The sequence below is a fragment of the Tilletiaria anomala genome, assembly GCF_000711695.1.
Source record: "Tilletiaria anomala UBC 951 chromosome Unknown K437scaffold_128, whole genome shotgun sequence".
Taxonomy (NCBI): domain Eukaryota; kingdom Fungi; phylum Basidiomycota; class Exobasidiomycetes; order Georgefischeriales; family Tilletiariaceae; genus Tilletiaria; species Tilletiaria anomala.
Window position 1 is genome coordinate 1 of NW_013546894.1, and position 16,744 is coordinate 16,744.

General features: G+C 56.2%; 6 protein-coding genes across 6 annotated transcripts; 2 read left to right on the plus strand and 4 right to left on the minus strand.

Moving 5' to 3' along the window:
* Positions 1-349: 349 nt before the first annotated feature.
* On the minus strand, positions 350-3,010 carry K437DRAFT_259603 (cysteine proteinase). Its single transcript, XM_013385073.1, has 6 exons — positions 2,693-3,010; positions 2,492-2,604; positions 2,363-2,420; positions 2,192-2,282; positions 1,617-2,122; positions 350-1,533 (listed from the first exon to the last, which is right to left on the minus strand). Exons 1-6 carry the CDS (start codon positions 2,717-2,719, stop codon positions 490-492), a joined length of 1,839 nt encoding a protein of 612 aa, XP_013240527.1. The 5' UTR covers positions 2,720-3,010; the 3' UTR covers positions 350-489.
* Positions 3,011-3,764: 754 nt separating this feature from the next.
* K437DRAFT_276429 (uncharacterized protein) lies at positions 3,765-5,427 on the plus strand. Its single transcript, XM_013385074.1, has 2 exons — positions 3,765-4,923; positions 5,003-5,427. Exons 1-2 carry the CDS (start codon positions 4,189-4,191, stop codon positions 5,345-5,347), a joined length of 1,080 nt encoding a protein of 359 aa, XP_013240528.1. The 5' UTR covers positions 3,765-4,188; the 3' UTR covers positions 5,348-5,427.
* A 679-nt stretch (positions 5,428-6,106) lies between these two features.
* Positions 6,107-7,411, plus strand: K437DRAFT_259605 (putative rRNA (adenine-N6,N6-)-dimethyltransferase). The gene is made up of 3 exons (XM_013385075.1): positions 6,107-6,537; positions 6,604-6,697; positions 6,767-7,411. The coding sequence occupies exons 1-3, from the start codon at positions 6,188-6,190 to the stop codon at positions 7,313-7,315; spliced, it is 993 nt and encodes a 330-aa protein (XP_013240529.1). The 5' UTR covers positions 6,107-6,187; the 3' UTR covers positions 7,316-7,411.
* Positions 7,412-8,137: 726 nt separating this feature from the next.
* On the minus strand, positions 8,138-9,726 carry K437DRAFT_228915 (uncharacterized protein; the record flags this gene model as incomplete). The annotated part of the gene is made up of 2 exons (XM_013385076.1): positions 8,138-8,598; positions 8,661-9,726. Coding segments are annotated over 2 exons (1,527 nt in total), but the record flags the coding sequence as incomplete, so codon positions are not given.
* Positions 9,727-11,235: 1,509 nt separating this feature from the next.
* On the minus strand, positions 11,236-13,338 carry K437DRAFT_31535 (uncharacterized protein). The gene has a single exon (XM_013385067.1). The coding sequence runs from the start codon at positions 13,046-13,048 to the stop codon at positions 11,381-11,383; it is 1,668 nt and encodes a 555-aa protein (XP_013240521.1). The 5' UTR covers positions 13,049-13,338; the 3' UTR covers positions 11,236-11,380.
* On the minus strand, positions 13,286-16,103 carry K437DRAFT_276432 (acetyl-CoA synthetase-like protein). The gene is made up of 2 exons (XM_013385077.1): positions 14,755-16,103; positions 13,286-14,664 (listed from the first exon to the last, which is right to left on the minus strand). Exons 1-2 carry the CDS (start codon positions 15,807-15,809, stop codon positions 13,458-13,460), a joined length of 2,262 nt encoding a protein of 753 aa, XP_013240531.1. The 5' UTR covers positions 15,810-16,103; the 3' UTR covers positions 13,286-13,457.
* Positions 16,104-16,744: the final 641 nt, after the last annotated feature.

Genomic DNA, 16,744 nt, shown 5'->3' on the forward strand with positions numbered 1-16,744 from the left:
CTATCGCGGCCCGTAGTCCATGTTGGATGGTGCGATTTGCAAGCGGTGGAATGGCTAGATAGGAGCAGCTGCAGCAGCGCCACTCAAGCCGTTGCCACAGGAGGGTATCTGAGTTCTTGTTGATTGGCGCATGTATGATAAATTGCATGGTACACACGAAGGATTATACGGATATCACAAATGGACGTCCGAAGGGTGTTGCGTGGCCGCACACACCGTACACGTGTGTCCACCACTGACATTGAACGCGTAACAGAATCCTCACAAAGAATCTACAGCCTACTTTCACAGCCAGCCATAAGCCTCCACGCTAGCTTTGTTCAGTTTAGAAGCGAGCGAGAACGTATAGGGCCATGCTATGCAGATTGGTGTGTAGAGTACAGATGCAATGTATGTATGTGTTGGTAATGCGGATGATCGACGAGGGTTTGCACTCGTGTTCGTCGTTTTGGACTAGACGAGCTTGCAAGCACGAGTAGTTAATAAGCTTCAAATGTGAAGTTCACGGAAACCTCGCATCTCTACGGCGGCCTTGTTGCTGATCGCTGGAGTGCCGGTACCAGCAATGGTTGCCGTAGCGGTAGCACTGTGCTTCCCTTGCGCCTGCGCCTTGCGCTGGAGTGCCTTCGCCACCTCACGCTCACGTTTGCGTGACCTGGCATCGTCGCGTTTCTCACGCTTGGTCTGTACGCCATTGCGCCTCAGCTGATCTGCTTGGCTCAGGGCCGGTGCTAACACTGATGAGAGCTGCTCATGCGAGTGTGCACCTTTGCCTTGTGCCACAGCCGACGCCAGTTGGATGCCCTCGATGGCAGACGCGTCGTTGCTGACCTCTGCGAACATGTTGCGCTCTTCTGGCAACCACGACCTGTCCGCACCTCCCTCCTCCGCCTCCTCGCCTCCCGCTATCGCCGCTCTTGGACTGTGCGGACTGTTGGATCGACGTTTGTTCTCACGGAAGGATGAAGCGGTCATCGCGTCGGACGACGCGGCGCGTTTCGCGCTGCGCAGCTTACGCGAGTCATCAGAGGACGTGCCAGCCCCAGACTCGTCGGTCGTAGCGTGCGTGGATACGGACCCGAATTCGGTGCTGCTGTGCGTCACGGTCGTATCGACTGACGAGGGCGTAGCCGCCCGCCAATCACGAAGATGGTCGGCGCGTAGTTGCTCGGCTCTCCCTGTCGGCGGCGGCGGGTCTTGGGATGGTACTGGATCCGAAACCGATGCCGCGCCGCCCAAGGCCGGAGTGCCAGTGCTGGACCGATCCTTCAGTGCCATCGGGGACGACTCGTCCAGCTCTTGCTCCTCTTCGGCGTCCTTGGCGATGAGGATCTCGACGACAGAGTCAAAGTCATTATTGTGCGACTTCAGCAAGGCACGCACTTCGGATAGCAAGTGGCCCGGACAGCTTTGAAGAATGAGCGCTTCGGCATCGGTCGCCACATCGTCATCATCAAAGTCCGAGACGACTTCACTGTCGTTTGCGCGCCCCTTGCCTTTATCAGGTGAAAGAGACGCACCGTCAATGTGCCGCTGTGGCAGGTGGGCACAGATTCTTTGTACATCAGTGGAAATTCATGGCATGTCATTTGCGTCAGGCACGAGCGTATGCTCACCTCTTTGATCCTTGGCAAGCCGCAGTGAGGCCCGTCGAGGTTGCGAATGGAACTATAATGCTCCCAGTTGTGGTAAGCAATATACAGCGGTCCGAAGGCCTCGACAGGCGCGCGTGGAGCAGCGAGTGTGCTCGGCCCTGCGTCGCTGCTTGTGTCCGCTGCCGCAACTGCTTCGTTGGGAGGTTCAGCGCTCGTTTGGACGCCATATGAGTCGCCGTTGCCGGCGATGATGGTAGCATCTTTTATGGTGCTCGCGCTCTTCTTCATCTTGGCTTCCCTGCGCAGTCGCCGCTTTTCTCGTTCGCTCGGCGGTGGTCCTTCTGAGCCAGGTAGAAGCGCTTCCTGCGCCGTGCGTCGCTCGTTCTCCTTCTCTTCCCGTGCTCGGACCATCTCGGAAGATTCATCCACACCCGACACGACATATACCAAGCCCGGTTGGACGACTTTGATGTGCTTTAGTTTGAGCTGCGCAAATGCTGATAGCTCCAGGTGTCCACCGTAGGTTCCTGCAAAAATGGGTTGCAAGCTCGATTTAGAGATTGCCTCCAGGCCATGAGCAGCACTGTGCGCCTCACCACATTCCCTCATGTTCTTGATGTACTGGTCAAAGCTACCGTCTACAAAGCCGGCAAACCTATCAGGACGTGCAGCCAAAAAGTCACATATCTGAGCATCGAAGTGTTCAAGCGCCGTCAGCCATAAGGGAGCCTCGACATGTCCTGCTGCCGGCAAAGAGCGACACCCACTTGTTGTCGGATCTCGAGATGAAGCTCAGGATAGCCATACATTTGGTCTGAAAGCGCCCTGTGAACAATTTGGAGCGACGGTAGTGAGTACGGGAACAGCGCCTTTCCTACTCTCGGCAGCTCCCTCACCGAAAGAGGCAGTTGCCATCGCCAACCGTGTCAGCAGCGTAAAGGCCCATGACCTTGAGTTGTGCATTGAGATCCCTCTCGACTTGGGCCGGATCTTCAAGTCCATTCGTTAGCTACTCCATTTCAAAGGCCGTGGGGGATGTGAATCCGTCAATACCACTGTGAAGCGTGGAGCCTCAAGCCGCAACGGCGAAGGCTCACTTGTTTCGACTTTTTGCTACGAGTCATGCGTTCTGTGTGTTGGTTTTGTGTGCATGGAGCCGTTGCGCAGCGCGTCCAGGCGTATGTCCAAATGGATTATTGATTCGAGAGATTGTCACGGGAAGGCGCAGGGTGGGGGCTTTTGTCAGCGATGCTTTGTTTCCACGACGCGCTGAGGCCATTTCCACAGGGGGGGGCATGCCCACAAAGCGAGTTGCATTGCTTTTGCCCCACGGCTTCACACGACAGCAAAAGTGGCAAAGATGCAACATCCCACGCCCAGCCATGCATTGACTGCATTTGGCAGGCTGACCATGGCCCTGCGTTGCCATGTTATGTGTTGTATTCGATGGGCACGCATACCAGTGATATAGCAAAGGTGGCGGAAATGATGAGATTTGGAAGTGAGGCACGTGGCCTGTGTGCTGTGTGCTGTTCCTTTTTCCCTCTCATCTCTCGCGGTCTTTTCCATGCCAGCCAGCTGCTTCTCACGCGACCGGGGGGGCCAAACATGCAGACTCACGATTATCGTTGCGCGCGCCTCCCTTCTTAGGGGGGGAGCGTTTGTAAGTCTTGCCCATTCTAGTAGTAGATAGATCCTAGCGTTGCCATCAGTAGAAGAGGGTATACGGGGTGCGCGAGAATGTTTGTGGTTCCCACCCAGCGGGGACTTTTGATGGAGGGGGTTTAAGAGAAACCGAGTGGACGGGAAATGTGAATTCAATGAATGATGGCTGTGGTTGATTTGACGAGAATTACTCAAAGAAAGCGTTAGTCTGTGATTTGATTAGATCGCTGGAGCAGCAGTTGACTGTTGAGAGAGTCAAAGAGTGCGGGATGCATGCAGTCAAGTCATCTTCAGCGATCAGAAAAAGAGTCGTCTGCTGCCTGGCTGTCCGCCCACCACCGCCTGCCCCAGTGAGTCGAGTGTCCAGCAGGCTGGCTAAAACTGTATTCCGAATTCCGAGTAGATACACCCAGCGGCGCAGCCCGACAGAGACGGACATACGACAACGCCTCTCAACTCCCTCCAGGTTCACCAACCCAATCACCCCCACCCCCTTTTCGAAAACCCCATAGGAGTGGACATGTGAATAGTGTCCAATCACAAGGAGCGCTCTGCCGTGCTGCGTTGCATGCTTGCGAACAGCATTTGTGAGCGAGAGCAGATGAGAAGAGCGTTTGTAGTTTTATGCATGTACGTAGGAACTCTTCAACCACTTGATCAGGTCGCACCGACAGGAGCACTGCACGAGTATGGGAGCAGTGGACTATGCACCACGTACCGCTGCTGCTGCTCCTCCGGACGACAATGGGGTGCAAGGATAGAAAGAGTAGTTCCATATACAAGGTGCACTACAGAGCACTGTTTTAACCTCAATATCTGCCGTTCAAGGACGAGCACCCGCAAAGAACATCTTTGGACATCACATAGAGCCTGCCTTGACAGCTGACGTCTGGTGGTTCTTTCTCGCGACTCGCCTACGACGACCAAGATGCCTTCGCGCCTACCTGAAGACCGAGACCCAGTCCCCGCTTATGCGGCATTCCTCCCTGACAACAGCGCGGCGGTGGACGGCGCAGCTGGGCCGTCGCCGCTGTACAACCAAATCAGCTACGCACCGGCCGATGCGAATCCTCATGCTCTGCTGCCATCGTACGGCAGCCTCTTCCGGAACGGGCTGCGCTTACGGTGGCATACTAAGCCTTTCTACCTCACCTCGCTCGACCGCGCGGACGCGTCGCAGCCTACGACCGCGCTGTACTTCCGCCTGCCGTCACCTGCGCAAGCGCTCACACCGCAGCAGCTCGACTCGACCAGCGCAGCGACGCTCGCGTCCGCATGTCGCTGCAGTGAACGCGGAGACTGCACATGCGACCTCGGGCGCGGCTCGATCTTGTTCACGGCCGAATACGCCGAGCACGGCGGCACGGACAAAGTGGGAAAGAATGAGATGATCGTCAAGCGCACCAACGATGCATCCGATGTGGTGGCCAGGGTGTGCCGAGGGCATCTGATGCACCGCTACCGGTGGAATATCCGGGACGCTTCGGGCAAGACGTGGGCCACGCTTGATAGAAAGGGCACAGGCACTGTCGTATCCGTCGAGGGCATTAAGCACACTTTGCTCTGGAGAAGGCAGCAAGGCATATTTGAATTGGTGATACCACAAGAGAACGATTTTCTCGTCGCACAGCATCATCCAAATGGCATGCTCCTCTTCCACAACGTGCGTTCATGCTCGTCTTCATCGGAAGCTGGACATTACAGCGGACGGCGACTGACCATTTCATTTGCGCTGCGTGCAGGAAACGGAACGCATGCCACAGGATCTTGCCTGCGACGTCGACGGATGTCCCTTTATCAGCAGCAGCTTTGGTTTTGTCTTTCGCTGTCAGACCTGCACCGCGATCCGGTATGACGACACGGTCGACTATTGCGAGGCGCATCTCGGCGAGGTCAGTCGCGTGCACCAGGCGACACACAGCTTTGTCAGAATCCTACCGCGCATCGGAACGGGAGACAAAGGGGAGAGCATGATCGACGACGATGTGCGCGAGACGAAGTTGCTGCGTATGGACGATTTGATGCTGGAGAGAAAGAAACACGAGCTCATCATTGTTTCACTCGCAGTTGCATTGATGGACTCTTGATGCGAAATGGACCGCATTCACTTTTCATTCTAATGCTGCAACATTATGTATTTTCGCCTTTGCCACTTCATCATTATTTTAAGAATTGCGCCATAGTTGGAATGAACACATGGCCATCTGGGAATCGTGGACCGTCCCAAGGTCTACTCTGTACGGGCAAAGTTGGGGTGTGCAAGGACTGCCAAGGAAACAACGACATGTGGAAACCGCTGCACCCGGCTAGAAGAAGAGACGCGGCAAGATACAGATATTACTGAGTTCTTGGAAACCCTCTCACACCCAGTTTCCTGGTTTCCAGGCGCAGGCAGGTGATGTTGCACAGGTCGCCGCACCCGTCGCCGTCGTCTTCGCCCCTCTCATTGGCCGACACCCTTGGTAAAGCGTAGCTGCATGTAGATGTGCGGGCACGCGGCGTCCTGGGCTTCCGCTCAGTGCATCTAGAGTTGCTCTGAAGCTTCGCTCTACACGTACATATATCTCGTCTCCATCTGTTTATAACTAAATGCCATCTGAATACCCAACAATCCCACTGGTAGCTGCATCTACAATAGGTATTCAACAAAGGTTGGAAGGGTTGAGTGGCGTGTGCGGCAGTCACGAACAACAGCCACGAATTGAAATTGCACCGAATCGCAACAAGAACGCGACCCTATCTTTTTTTTTGTTTCGCCACACGGCGCCGTGTGGGAGAAGTTGTGAATCTCAATTTTGTGAATCGTGTTCTCTCCTTGTGATTCAGCGAACTCAAACATCTGGCATCCATGATCCAAATGCACACTTGCTTCCCTATATTGACGAAGATCCCTATCAGTAAGCTTAGGCACAAGTGACTTCGCCACAATGCCGAAAGCCATATCATCCAAGCTGAGCCGTGTGCACCAACCGGCCGCCGGCGACGTTCGCCTCGGCTCTGCCAGCGGTGGCGGCTCGGGCTCTATGGCCAACTCATCCAATACGACCAAGAACCCCATTTTCAACACTGATCGATTCGGGCAGCACATCCTCAAGAATCCACTCGTTGCGCAAGGAATTGTGGATAAGGCCAACCTCAAGTCGACTGAAACTGTGCTGGAAGTCGGTCCGGGCACGGGCAACCTGACAGTTCGCATTCTCGAAAAGGCAAAGAAGACCGTCGTCGTCGAGATGGACCCACGCATGGCGGCCGAGCTCAACAAGCGTGTGCAGGGAAAGTGAGCCGCTCCTTCATGCTCGGGACGAGAACATGCGTTCCCTTCTGACAGACGCTTCTTTTATAGACCCGAACGACGAAAACTAGAGGTTATCATTGGAGACTTTTGCAAGACAGAGCTACCTTACTTTGACGTCTGCATCAGCAACACACCATATCAAGTGCGTGGTCCGGCTAGAAGCTGATCAGAATGTGCGTGATGCTGACAGTCACCCTTGCCGCCCCTGCAGATATCCTCGCCACTGGTCTTCAAGCTGCTCTCTCATCGTCCCCTCTTTCGAGTCGCGATCCTGATGTTCCAGCGCGAGTTCGCCCTTCGCCTCCTGGCGCGCCCTGGGTCCGCATTGTGGTGCCGACTGAGCGCTAACGTTCAGCTCTACGCAAAAGTCGACCACATCATGAAAGTCAGCCGCAACTCGTTCCGACCACCGCCGCAGGTCGAAAGCAGCGTCGTGCGCATCACGCCATTGAACCCACCGCCGCAAATTCGCTTCGAAGAGTTCGACGGCCTGGCGCGGATCGTATTCAGCAGGCGCAACAAGCAGATTCGCGCATGCTTCTTTGGTGCGAGAGGTGTGCTCGATATGATGGAAAAGAATTGGAGGACGTGGTGTGCTGAAAAGGAAAAGGAAATCGATCCGAAGGTGTCCTTTGCCTCACTTGTCGATAACGTGCTCAGAGACACGGGCTACACCAATTCCAGAGCCGCGCAGCTGGACATTGATGATCTTCTGAAGCTACTGGCTGCATTCCACGAAGAGGGCATCCACCTTGCTTGAGATCTGCCAGAAGTTCTCGCCAAATTCACCTTACTGTTGTACCAAAATCACCGTTGTATTTGTAGGCAAGCAGATCGATAGACATGCTAAATTAGATTACAAACACGACGATGCCTTATGGTGCTGCGATGTGGCAACCAGCTCTGCGACGACCAATGCGCATTTGGCCAATATAGCGCTTTGACTGGGGTCCTCAGAAGCGAGGTGCTCTTGACGTAGCCGGTCGGCAAGAGGCTCAGATACCCTCTGAAGGTTGTCTTTGCATGGTGCAGGAACGCGCGTCGAAGCAATTTCGGACAGCAAGGCATCGTCGACAACTTCGACACAGGACCCCCTACTGCCCTGCTCAAGTTGCAAAGAATTTGTGGAGATGGCAACGCCGTTTGTATCGCTCACGTGAACGATTGCGCGTTGAGCCTGGAGGAGATGGCAATTGTCGGCGTCGATGTCAAAAGCAACGGCACGAATTGATCCTTGCACCATAGCGCGCGCGCACCCTTCCTCTTCTGTCCCGCCGAAGAAGTGATGCAGGGCACGAATGCGACTCGGAGGATTGATCGGTCGATAGCGCTTCATGGCGACCTGCTGCCCGGCAAGTGATGGCAGCAACGATATCTCCAGCGCCGCATCTAAATGCCTCCGTTCACTGTCTGGCACAACAGACCGTCGCACTGGATCTGAATTGGTGTGACTGGAAGCGTTGAACCTGCTTTTCACGTGCAGGATTGTCTCGCTTTGACTGGTTTGCGCCGTAACTTGGACACCATCGGCGCTCCAGTGTCGCTTTGACACTTCCGCCAAATCTACCTCGCCCTTCGTGCGCAATGGCGGCAACAGCGAAGGGGTGTTGACCGTAGCAGCAGAGTCTCCCTCTGTGCGAGTGGTGATTGCTATGCACTCAGACCGATGTGTGTCGACGTCACGGGCAATCACCAAGCGAGACTGGACCGCCAATAGCCACAGGTGCCGGAATGCTTGCAAGTGCGCTCGATTGTCGCTCGAGTTGACCGGAAAACGAGGAAAACAGGCAATTAAGAGGCAAGCGATGGCCTTGTCCGATGAGCCTAGCGTAAAGCGGCCTCCACCGAGGAACAGCATTCCGATGGCCATGTGCGTCGCCATTTGGTTGCCATAGCTGAGATTCATGTTGTGATGACGCGCACGCAAAGACGCAAGCAGACCCAGATCTCCGCTTCCTGCCATCACAATAGCAGCGGCTAAGCTGACAAGGTCTAGCCCAGCTTGCAGTGCGTGGAGGCGGACCTTGCCAAAGTATCCCACCGCTGCGAATATGGATAGATGGTCAGTGTTGGATGCTCGACGGGAGATACGAAAGGACACCCACGTCGAACACGAGCCTCGGTCGTCATGGAGTTGACCACTTGCTGCAGCACGGTGGCCGCTCTGCTTCCGGGGCCCGTTCCGGCATACTTGAGTCCGATAGCAAAGCACAGGCCTGCGCGCATGTTTAGGTATGCCAACTGCACAGCCTGTTCCGTCGGTGACGCGTTCAGTTGAGTCACTTTAAGATCCCTCATGTATGGAGGCAGCTGCGAACAGATCCACTCCGCAGAGTCTTGCACGGCATCCCACATGATGAGTGATCTGGCGAGTGCCCGGACAAGTAAGAAGTCGGGTCGCAACGTGTCCACCGTCTCGGCGGATTGAGGTATGCTGATCCTACTGGCAATGTCTTGACGATTGCTCCGCAGGAAGATGAGAGCCAGGGCTATCGTCGCGGGGATCGATGTAACACCCATGTTGTGTAGGCGATGCATTGATGTGCTATTCTGATCAAGCCCCATACCGGCCATCAGTTGCTGAAGTTTTGCCACGATGTCTTGATCGGCTTGACTTTCCATCGAGTCCTGCTGAGCTCTGCCGAGCATAATGAGGCCAACCGCAAAACCTGCTGCAAGCGCATGGCCCTCTCGGTAATCAGCTTGAATGTCTCTGCTCTCGGGTTCGGGTGGAACGATGTCACGAATGAGGGTGTCCACTTTCGACCTTTGATTGCTGCCCAAGAAGATCAGGCCGACTCCCAAGAGACCGGCTGCCTGTGTCTGGAAAGGTATGTTGAGAGCCGCCGAGTCATTTGGGAGGAACGAGGGAAGCTGTATTGAGAGCAGAGTAAAAGCAACGCGATCACGCGTACCAACAAATGTCGCCGCGAGGCCAAGGATGATACCTACGCTGGTGAGATTGTGTCTGTTGATGAGATAGCGCCAGGCGTGCACCCTTCCCAGCCCGGCGATCTTTCCGATCAAACCTATGCCGAGCAGAAAACCAGCATGTGTCGCGTTGGGCGAAGGCCCTTGACCATGAAAGAGCCAGTGAGAGTCTAACGTGTGGCCGTCATGGATCATCTCCAGCGCAGAGGCGACGCCATTATGGAAGTCTGGCCATTCCATCTCGGCACCTTCTCGTACAGCAGCATTCGGAGTCAGCTTCTCACCAGCCGCTGTTCGCAGTTCGACGACCAGGCCGGGGATGTTCCAGACTGTTGTCGGCGAGAAGGGTCTGCTGCGCATTAAGAACATCCCCCGACCCACACTTGTCGCCTTGATCCGATTGACCGCGCCCCTTACCTTGAGCATCTCTGAAGCCTTCGTCTCCTCACTGCAAGTATTTACGGCTGAGTCTGTGTGACAATCGCGTGGCTAGCGAGTTACTCACATTCCATCGCGCTTGCCAAGGCGAACGGATTGCGCCCTGGACGTGTCAAGCATTCGTGCTACTTCTTGCAGGCGAAGATCACTGGGAAACAGCTGAGCACAGACCAAAGGCAGGTGCACGCTCTCACTCTGCGGCAACGATCTCAGGTCGCTTTCGGTGAATCGAAGGTCGATCTGGGTATGATTTGAGGTCCAAATCGGTCGTGGTTTGTGAAAGCTGAGCGGGCAATCGCCCTTCAAACCAGAGAGTACAGACAGATCGCCCGAATTTTGATTTTTGTAGCGCATAATGTCCTTCAGTGGCCTGGCCAGAGCAACTGGGAGCCTCTGGAAGATATCCGGACCCAGATGCACGAAGAGCTGTTCCAACCAGCTGGCATCGCATGCGGGTTGTCCTCTAGCCAGGTGCTGCAGCGCACGCCCAGCAAGGTCACATCTCCAGCAGATAGATCGCATCTTTTCGATTGCTTCGCCCGTAAGTTCAAGTGACGAGCACCAATCGAAGAAAAGGTCGGTGCCGCTTGTTCCTGCCGCGCAAGCTGCACGTACAAAGTCCAAATAGTCAAGACGGTCGTAATTGCATGGCGAAACTTGAAGAGCAAAGCCACACGGTCTCAGATTGTTATTTCCAATGTCTTTGAAGCGCAGCACTCACCTGCACTATTGTTCTCCTTGGTAAGTGGAGCCCAGTACACGACGAGGGGTGCATTCTGGACCACGCGGCCAAGCTGCTCGAGCAGTCTGGCGAGGCATCGAAGGAGCGTTGCCTGAAGAATCGTGTCCAAACGCATCTCTTGCCCAAGGACGTGAAGGGAGGTGAGTATCACCCTCAGGGTTTGCGTGTCTATCTCGCTGCGTTGCATGGAATCGGCAACGATCGGAGGTGATTCGCTGAGCGGAGGAAGGACCGCACGGCTGCTTAAGACAGCCGTGCTTAAGGCTCGCGCCAGAGCTTCCTGATTTGATGTTTGCTGCAGCGTTCGATTCGTGAGAATTTTGCAGAATGCGGCCCAGTCAAGTGAGTCGCCACAATGGTCGATTTCGGATCGCAGTTGCTCGCGAACCGTCCGCAACCGACCGCGAAAGGCCGAACTATCCATGACAGCATCGATAGCCGCGAAAGATATGGCTGTAAGAGGGCAATCCAGCTCCTGAGACGTATTATGCGGTGATGCACAGGACGGCCTGGCAGGCGCCAAGCTCCATCCCTTGGTGCCATCAGCTGCCTGGGCTAGTTCGACTTTTTTACACACTTGCCGGTTGCTCGAACTCAAGGTGAGAAAATGGCATGCATTTTTTTGGTGCAGACGCACAGAGATCGATGTTCTGCGGCGTCCAGTATGTATCAAAAGACCATTCGCCAGATTTTATGCGGGCCCTTCAGATGCTCTCACCCATTGTCCTTGTCCCACGCGACTTGCTCGAGCAAAGCGACGTTAGCATAGCTGCTAGCCATATCGTGCATGCCATCTGGCACACTGTGCGCACGAGCGGCGTCGAGCGCATCCGAGGAAGGCTTCAATGGGGCTACGGTAGCAGATCGTGGCGGATCGAGGTTGACGTTGAGTGACAAATTCGGGTCGCCAAGTACAACGCTTGGCTGCCTCGAAGCACCTGAAGACTGTCGACCGCCGCGTGCAGCAAGAGGCACTATGGGCCGTGAAGAACGACGTCCCGACGGCTGTCTAGGTCCGAGGCTGGGTCGTCCTGTGAAAGCGCCGCGAGTACTATCCTCTATGATCGTATCGCCTTGCGACTGTCGCGCCATGCCATCCGCTAGTTGCGCAAGATCCTCTGCTTGCATCATGTTGATCACACCGGACCTGTCCGTGGCACCTGCACTTTCGTGCGCACTAGTGATGCGCAGCTCGCTGCCTTGAAGCCAATTGACCCGCCTACTGCGATCCAGAGCGTCTTCTCCTGAGAGTGCACCGTAGTACTTGACCTTGCGGTCGTGTTCCAGTCTGGCGCTCTTGCGAGGCGGCTTCCGTGCCCAGTGGGTCGAGGCATCCAGTGAAGTCTCTGCTACATGCTGCGAATCACTGACGTCGCCTGGATAGTCTTGTGATTCGTCCTTGCTGGCGAATGCCGGTTGGGGCTGGGCTCCCCCGCCCATTTCTGACAGGCCATGAGCTGGAGCTGTCGAGATAGTTTGCTTCCCAGTGAGGGAAAGTGTGGGCGCCACTCGCTGTGGTTCCGAATCGTCCAGTGTATAGGAGTAGATGCGCACGGCGCCGTCATCACAGCATCTGGTGGCCAGCAGCGGAGGCTCATCTACGCCTTCCGCGCCACCCACGTAGAGGATCCTCTCGCTGAGATCTGCAAAAGGTCGCGCAGGGCCATGCAGCGCTGCGATGCCTGAGGTGGTCCAGGTGATCTTTTCTGCTCGGTAGACACCCCCGACGTCTTGCAAGGCATGATTAAGGTGAAAGACAGTGGGGAGAATGTCCTGCCCAGCTGCTTCGGCTGCTGCTGCGCCTTCGACGCTCTGGAGTTTGTAGTCTTCCGTTTCCAGCTGCCTTTGAATGTAGATACCCTGCTTCGCGGCCCACAGACCTGTTGCACTGAACGCGAGCGGCACGTCATAGTCGTCGCCAGAATTGATGAAAAGGATGTGCACCTTGTGTCTGAAAAGGACGCAGAGGGCTCGCGAGAGTTCCGATGTCGGATCTTTGGCTTTGGCTTTGCCCTTGGTGTCAGACGCGTTGAGGGAAGGAGCTCCTTGCGAAGTCGCGCGACCTGGGAACCATGCCCAGGTTGCAGCGACGACGGGGTCTTCGAATGTAAAGGTGCGAATGGTCGTGCATCCTCTGCACCACGCAAGTCTCGTGCCAGACCAAGAAAGCTGCGCTGCAACGCGCTTTCCCTTGTCCAAAGTTGGAACAGAGGTGCTAGACGACGAGTTGCCGGTGCCTTCCGGTGTTGCGGCTGTCGTGCTGGCTGCCTTGTTGAGCTGGATCTGACGTAGCCTGTGCAGCACCTTGGACTGATCCTGCGCGATGAACCCCTTGAGCCAATGCTCGGCACTCTCCGGCGACATGGACCGCATCTTCCTCATCGGAGACGACGGCCAGCCTTTGTGGCACACTTGCCGCTTTTACGGGGTTCGGATGGCGTGCGCAGTCCCAGAGCTCGAATGTGTGCATGGCACACCAAGTAGAAGTATCAAAGCGGCATCGCTCGGGTTTGTGTTGCTCAGGAAACGCGTTAAGGTCACGACGCGCGGCATTGCGAGAGCCGAGAGAGGACCACTTCGATGACACACCGAAGAGAGCATTTGACCTTTCACCGCTTTACTCATACGCAGTCGCTTAAAGCCATACACACCAGACGGACAGAGACAGACGAATAATGTCGGATTTATGTGTTATCAGAATTGGAGAGTGACCGCAAACAAGGCGCCAGAACCCCTCACGCGTACACGGAGGTACATACAGCAGCCTGCTTGTGCCTCATCCTGTTTCCGTTCATAGCTTCGCGCTCGTGCCTAATGACGAGGTGGATGTCCGTTGGCGGTGCCTGGGCGCGACGTATCGCTTCGTCTGAAGCGCCTGCAGGTCCTTGCGCAGGATTTTCCCGCCGGGGTTCTTAATGATGACCGGAATAAACGAGTAAGCTTTGGGCCACTTGTAGAATGTCAATCGGTCGACGCAGAAGTGCGCAAGGTCGCGCACAAGCTCGACCCGCTTTGCCTCCGCCTCAGCGTCCTCTGCAGCAGCTCCTTCTTGCGGAAGCAGCGATACATCTTTGGGGACGACGTACAGCAACGGGAATTCGGCGGCGTCCTGCGGATCGTAGATGCCGACACACGCGACGTCCGCGACGGCTGGGTGCTGTGCAAAGCATGCCTCGACCTCCGGCGGTGAGCACTGGAAGCCGCCCTTGGTCTTTATCAGCTCCTTGATCCGGCCCGTGATCCACAGGTTGCCGTGCGCGTCAAATACGCCCTCATCGCCCGTCTTGTACCACCCGTCCGCGGTGAACGCCCCGCGCGTCAGCTTTGCATCGATGGCCGATCCGATGGAGGAGGACACGCCACTGAGGTAGCCGAGCAACAAGACAGGGCCCTTAATCTGGATCTCGCCGGGTGCGCAATAGCTGCTGGGGGCCCTCCCGCCCGCCTCCCGCACCTTGTCCGCTGCGAGCCGGTACTCTTCATAGCGCGCTTGCACCGAGTCCGATGTCGCGCCTTCCGCGGGGCAGATGCGTATCATCTTGTTGGCCAGCGGCACACCCGTCGAGCCCCAATTGAACATCGATGCGAGCGCAGCGTGGCGTGAAGAACCGGGGCTGGAGCCGGTTTGCTGCTCGGCGGGGATGGACGGGCACACAGTGTACGCTGCCCCACCAGTCTCGGTGCTACCGTAGCCCATGTGGACATATTTTCCACCCGAGCGCTCGCACACATCTAGGCAAATTCTCGACGGGATGGGTGCACCGCCCGTTCCAAAGCCCTTGACGCTCGAAAAATCGATGGCGCGTCCATTTTTGCTGGAGTCCTGGTCCAGTAGTGGAGAATTCCTCAACGCGACTACGACACCAGGCGCGATGTGAGCGAACGTAACGCGATACTTTTCGAGCAGGCGACAATATGTTTCGAGGTGGAACTCTGGCGTAGGGGGTAGGATGATAGTTGCGCCGGTTGCGATGGCTGAGAGAAGGAATGTAGCAAGCCTAAAAGTGTGAGGCCAAGCGTCAGCTCAAAGATCCTTCACGTATTGCCCATTCATGCATACAGGAGCACGCGCAGAAACAAGCGCTCACCCATAAATGTGGCACCAAGGCGCGAGGGCGACCCAGCGCTCACCACCTCCGTAGGCACCTCTGTAGACTCCGGTCGAAAGCTTTGCGCTCCACTGGCTGTACACTTCGGCCATGAGAGCTTGATGGCTAAGCAGGACGCCCTTGCTCTTGCCCGTCGTGCCGCTACTCCAGAGCAGGACCGCGGCGCGCGCTTCGAGCTCATCCTGCTGCATGACCTCGATCTGGAACGGCAGCCTGTGCGTTGGCCCGATCGGGCGGAGGAGGTTAGTCCAGTCGCGCTTGTCGAGCGTTGCGGCGGGTATGCCGGCGGCGTTGGTGTTGGTGCCATAGTAGTCAACCGTGCGAGCGAGGTCGACGAGCCATACGCGCTGCTGAGCGAATGGCAGCGTCTCGCCGCGCTGAAGCGTGCTCTGCTTTGCGGAGCGATCCCACGTGTGAGCCAACTCGATCGCCCACCGTTGCCCTTCTTCTGCTGTAACTTCGCCCACGGGCTCTGGACGGTCGATGATGCTCTGCAGGGCAGCGCGAATCCTACCTTCGCCCTCGCTTGCACCTTTTGTCGTGATGATAACATGCGGTCGAGCGTATGCGAGGAGGTAGGCGATTTCTGGTACTTGGAGATGCGTTGAGATGGGCGACACGGTGCATTTTGCTGCCGTTGCGCCGAGGAGGAGAATGGGGAAGGCCAGACAGTTTGGAATGTGCAGCAGCACCGTCGTCTCTGGAGACCACACGGCGGTTCTTTTCGTTCCTCGGTGGGTTGCAGGAAAGGGTGCCGGCTGCTTGCCGATGAGCTCGTGGAAGCTGCGAGCGACACGGAGTATATCATGATAGGCACGCTCGTGCGTCACGCTTGCATGTGTCCCATCATGCACGAGAAAAAGGCAATGCGGAGGGATTTCATGCCCGTCGAAGGTCCAGTCGGGGAACCTGTCTGGGTCTGTGTTGGGCAGATGACTAAAGGGAGAGGAGAAGAGGAGGGAGGTAAGGTTACCCTGCTTGACGTAGGGGATGTCCTCCCCGTGCCATTCGCTGTCGCTGATGCGGGTGACCATGATGCGTGCAACCTTTCTTAATTGTCTGCTACAAAGCGAACCCGTCTATCTTTGAGATTCTGGACGTGGCAAGTAGAGGACGGCAGCCAGCTGGGAGGAGTGTGAAGAACCAAGAAGGCAAGGCGCGAAGTTCAGATTGCTCTTTTATAATCGCACCCCTCGACCTCTCCGCTCGACGGTGACGGCCCCACGGTGCTCGCGCCATGCAACTGGTAGGAATGCCTTGTAGAGAGACGGACTGGCTGCTCGTAAGCATACTTGAGATGCGGCCGTCACAGCCGACCTACTTGTACGGTAAAAGCTTGGAGTTCGCTGCCATGTCTGTCTGTATATTGAGGGTAACCCGAGACTCAAGTTCTGACTTAACTCCACGTTTGCTTGGCCCTCGGGCAAAGTTGAGTCTGGGGGCAGGCCTAGTGCGGGGGCGTGCTGCAATCTGAACCCGGCCGACAGACTCACATCGCGTGGCCTCTCGGCCGAGTGATACATACCGCGGCTCCCGGCCGAGACGTTCTTGATATGGCAGATGTGCGTCATAACTTTGAAGGTGGTTGGAGTATGTGTTGCGTACTGTATATAGCATAGCCCATGGTGGAGGTGGGAATCCCTAGAGGACACAAGCTGGCAATGTGACGGTGTGTTCGATGGCCGCAGTGTCGACATATTACTTGCTGCTTCTGTTGCATCGAAGCCGTGTCGTCATAAACAGGCACAGAAGCGATGAACACGAAAGACGGCCGAACACCGTCCCCAGTGACTGCCAACAAACCCGACGCTGGGCTAGCAGCCCCTTCGAGCGCATCGAGGTCGAGGACGCTAAGCAGCACGGCTTCCACGGTCACCAATCGCAGGTGCGTACATAGTCTCATCGAGACATTTTTGACCGCAAAGGTTGACATCATTCCAATCCCATGCTTGGACAGCCCCTCGATGAG

Coding starts and splice junctions, on each gene's coding strand:
- K437DRAFT_259603 (XM_013385073.1), bottom strand. CDS start 2,719: ATGACTCGTAGCAAAAAGTCGAAACAA. Junction 2,421..2,491: donor GATGGCAACTGCCTCTTTCG/GTGAGGGAGCTG, acceptor AATTGTTCACAG/GGCGCTTTCAGACCAAATGT. Junction 2,123..2,191: donor CAAGAACATGAGGGAATGTG/GTGAGGCGCACA, acceptor CCATTTTTGCAG/GAACCTACGGTGGACACCTG.
- K437DRAFT_276429 (XM_013385074.1), top strand. CDS start 4,189: ATGCCTTCGCGCCTACCTGAAGACCGAGACCCAGTCCCCGCTTATGCG. Junction 4,924..5,002: donor GCATGCTCCTCTTCCACAAC/GTGCGTTCATGC, acceptor CGCTGCGTGCAG/GAAACGGAACGCATGCCACA.
- K437DRAFT_259605 (XM_013385075.1), top strand. CDS start 6,188: ATGCCGAAAGCCATATCATCCAAGCTGAGCCGTGTGCACCAACCGGCC. Junction 6,538..6,603: donor AACAAGCGTGTGCAGGGAAA/GTGAGCCGCTCC, acceptor CTTCTTTTATAG/ACCCGAACGACGAAAACTAG. Junction 6,698..6,766: donor TCAGCAACACACCATATCAA/GTGCGTGGTCCG, acceptor CCGCCCCTGCAG/ATATCCTCGCCACTGGTCTT.
- K437DRAFT_31535 (XM_013385067.1), bottom strand. CDS start 13,048: ATGAGGAAGATGCGGTCCATGTCGCCGGAGAGTGCCGAGCATTGGCTC.
- K437DRAFT_276432 (XM_013385077.1), bottom strand. CDS start 15,809: ATGGTCACCCGCATCAGCGACAGCGAATGGCACGGGGAGGACATCCCC. Junction 14,665..14,754: donor CCTTGGTGCCACATTTATGG/GTGAGCGCTTGT, acceptor TCACACTTTTAG/GCTTGCTACATTCCTTCTCT.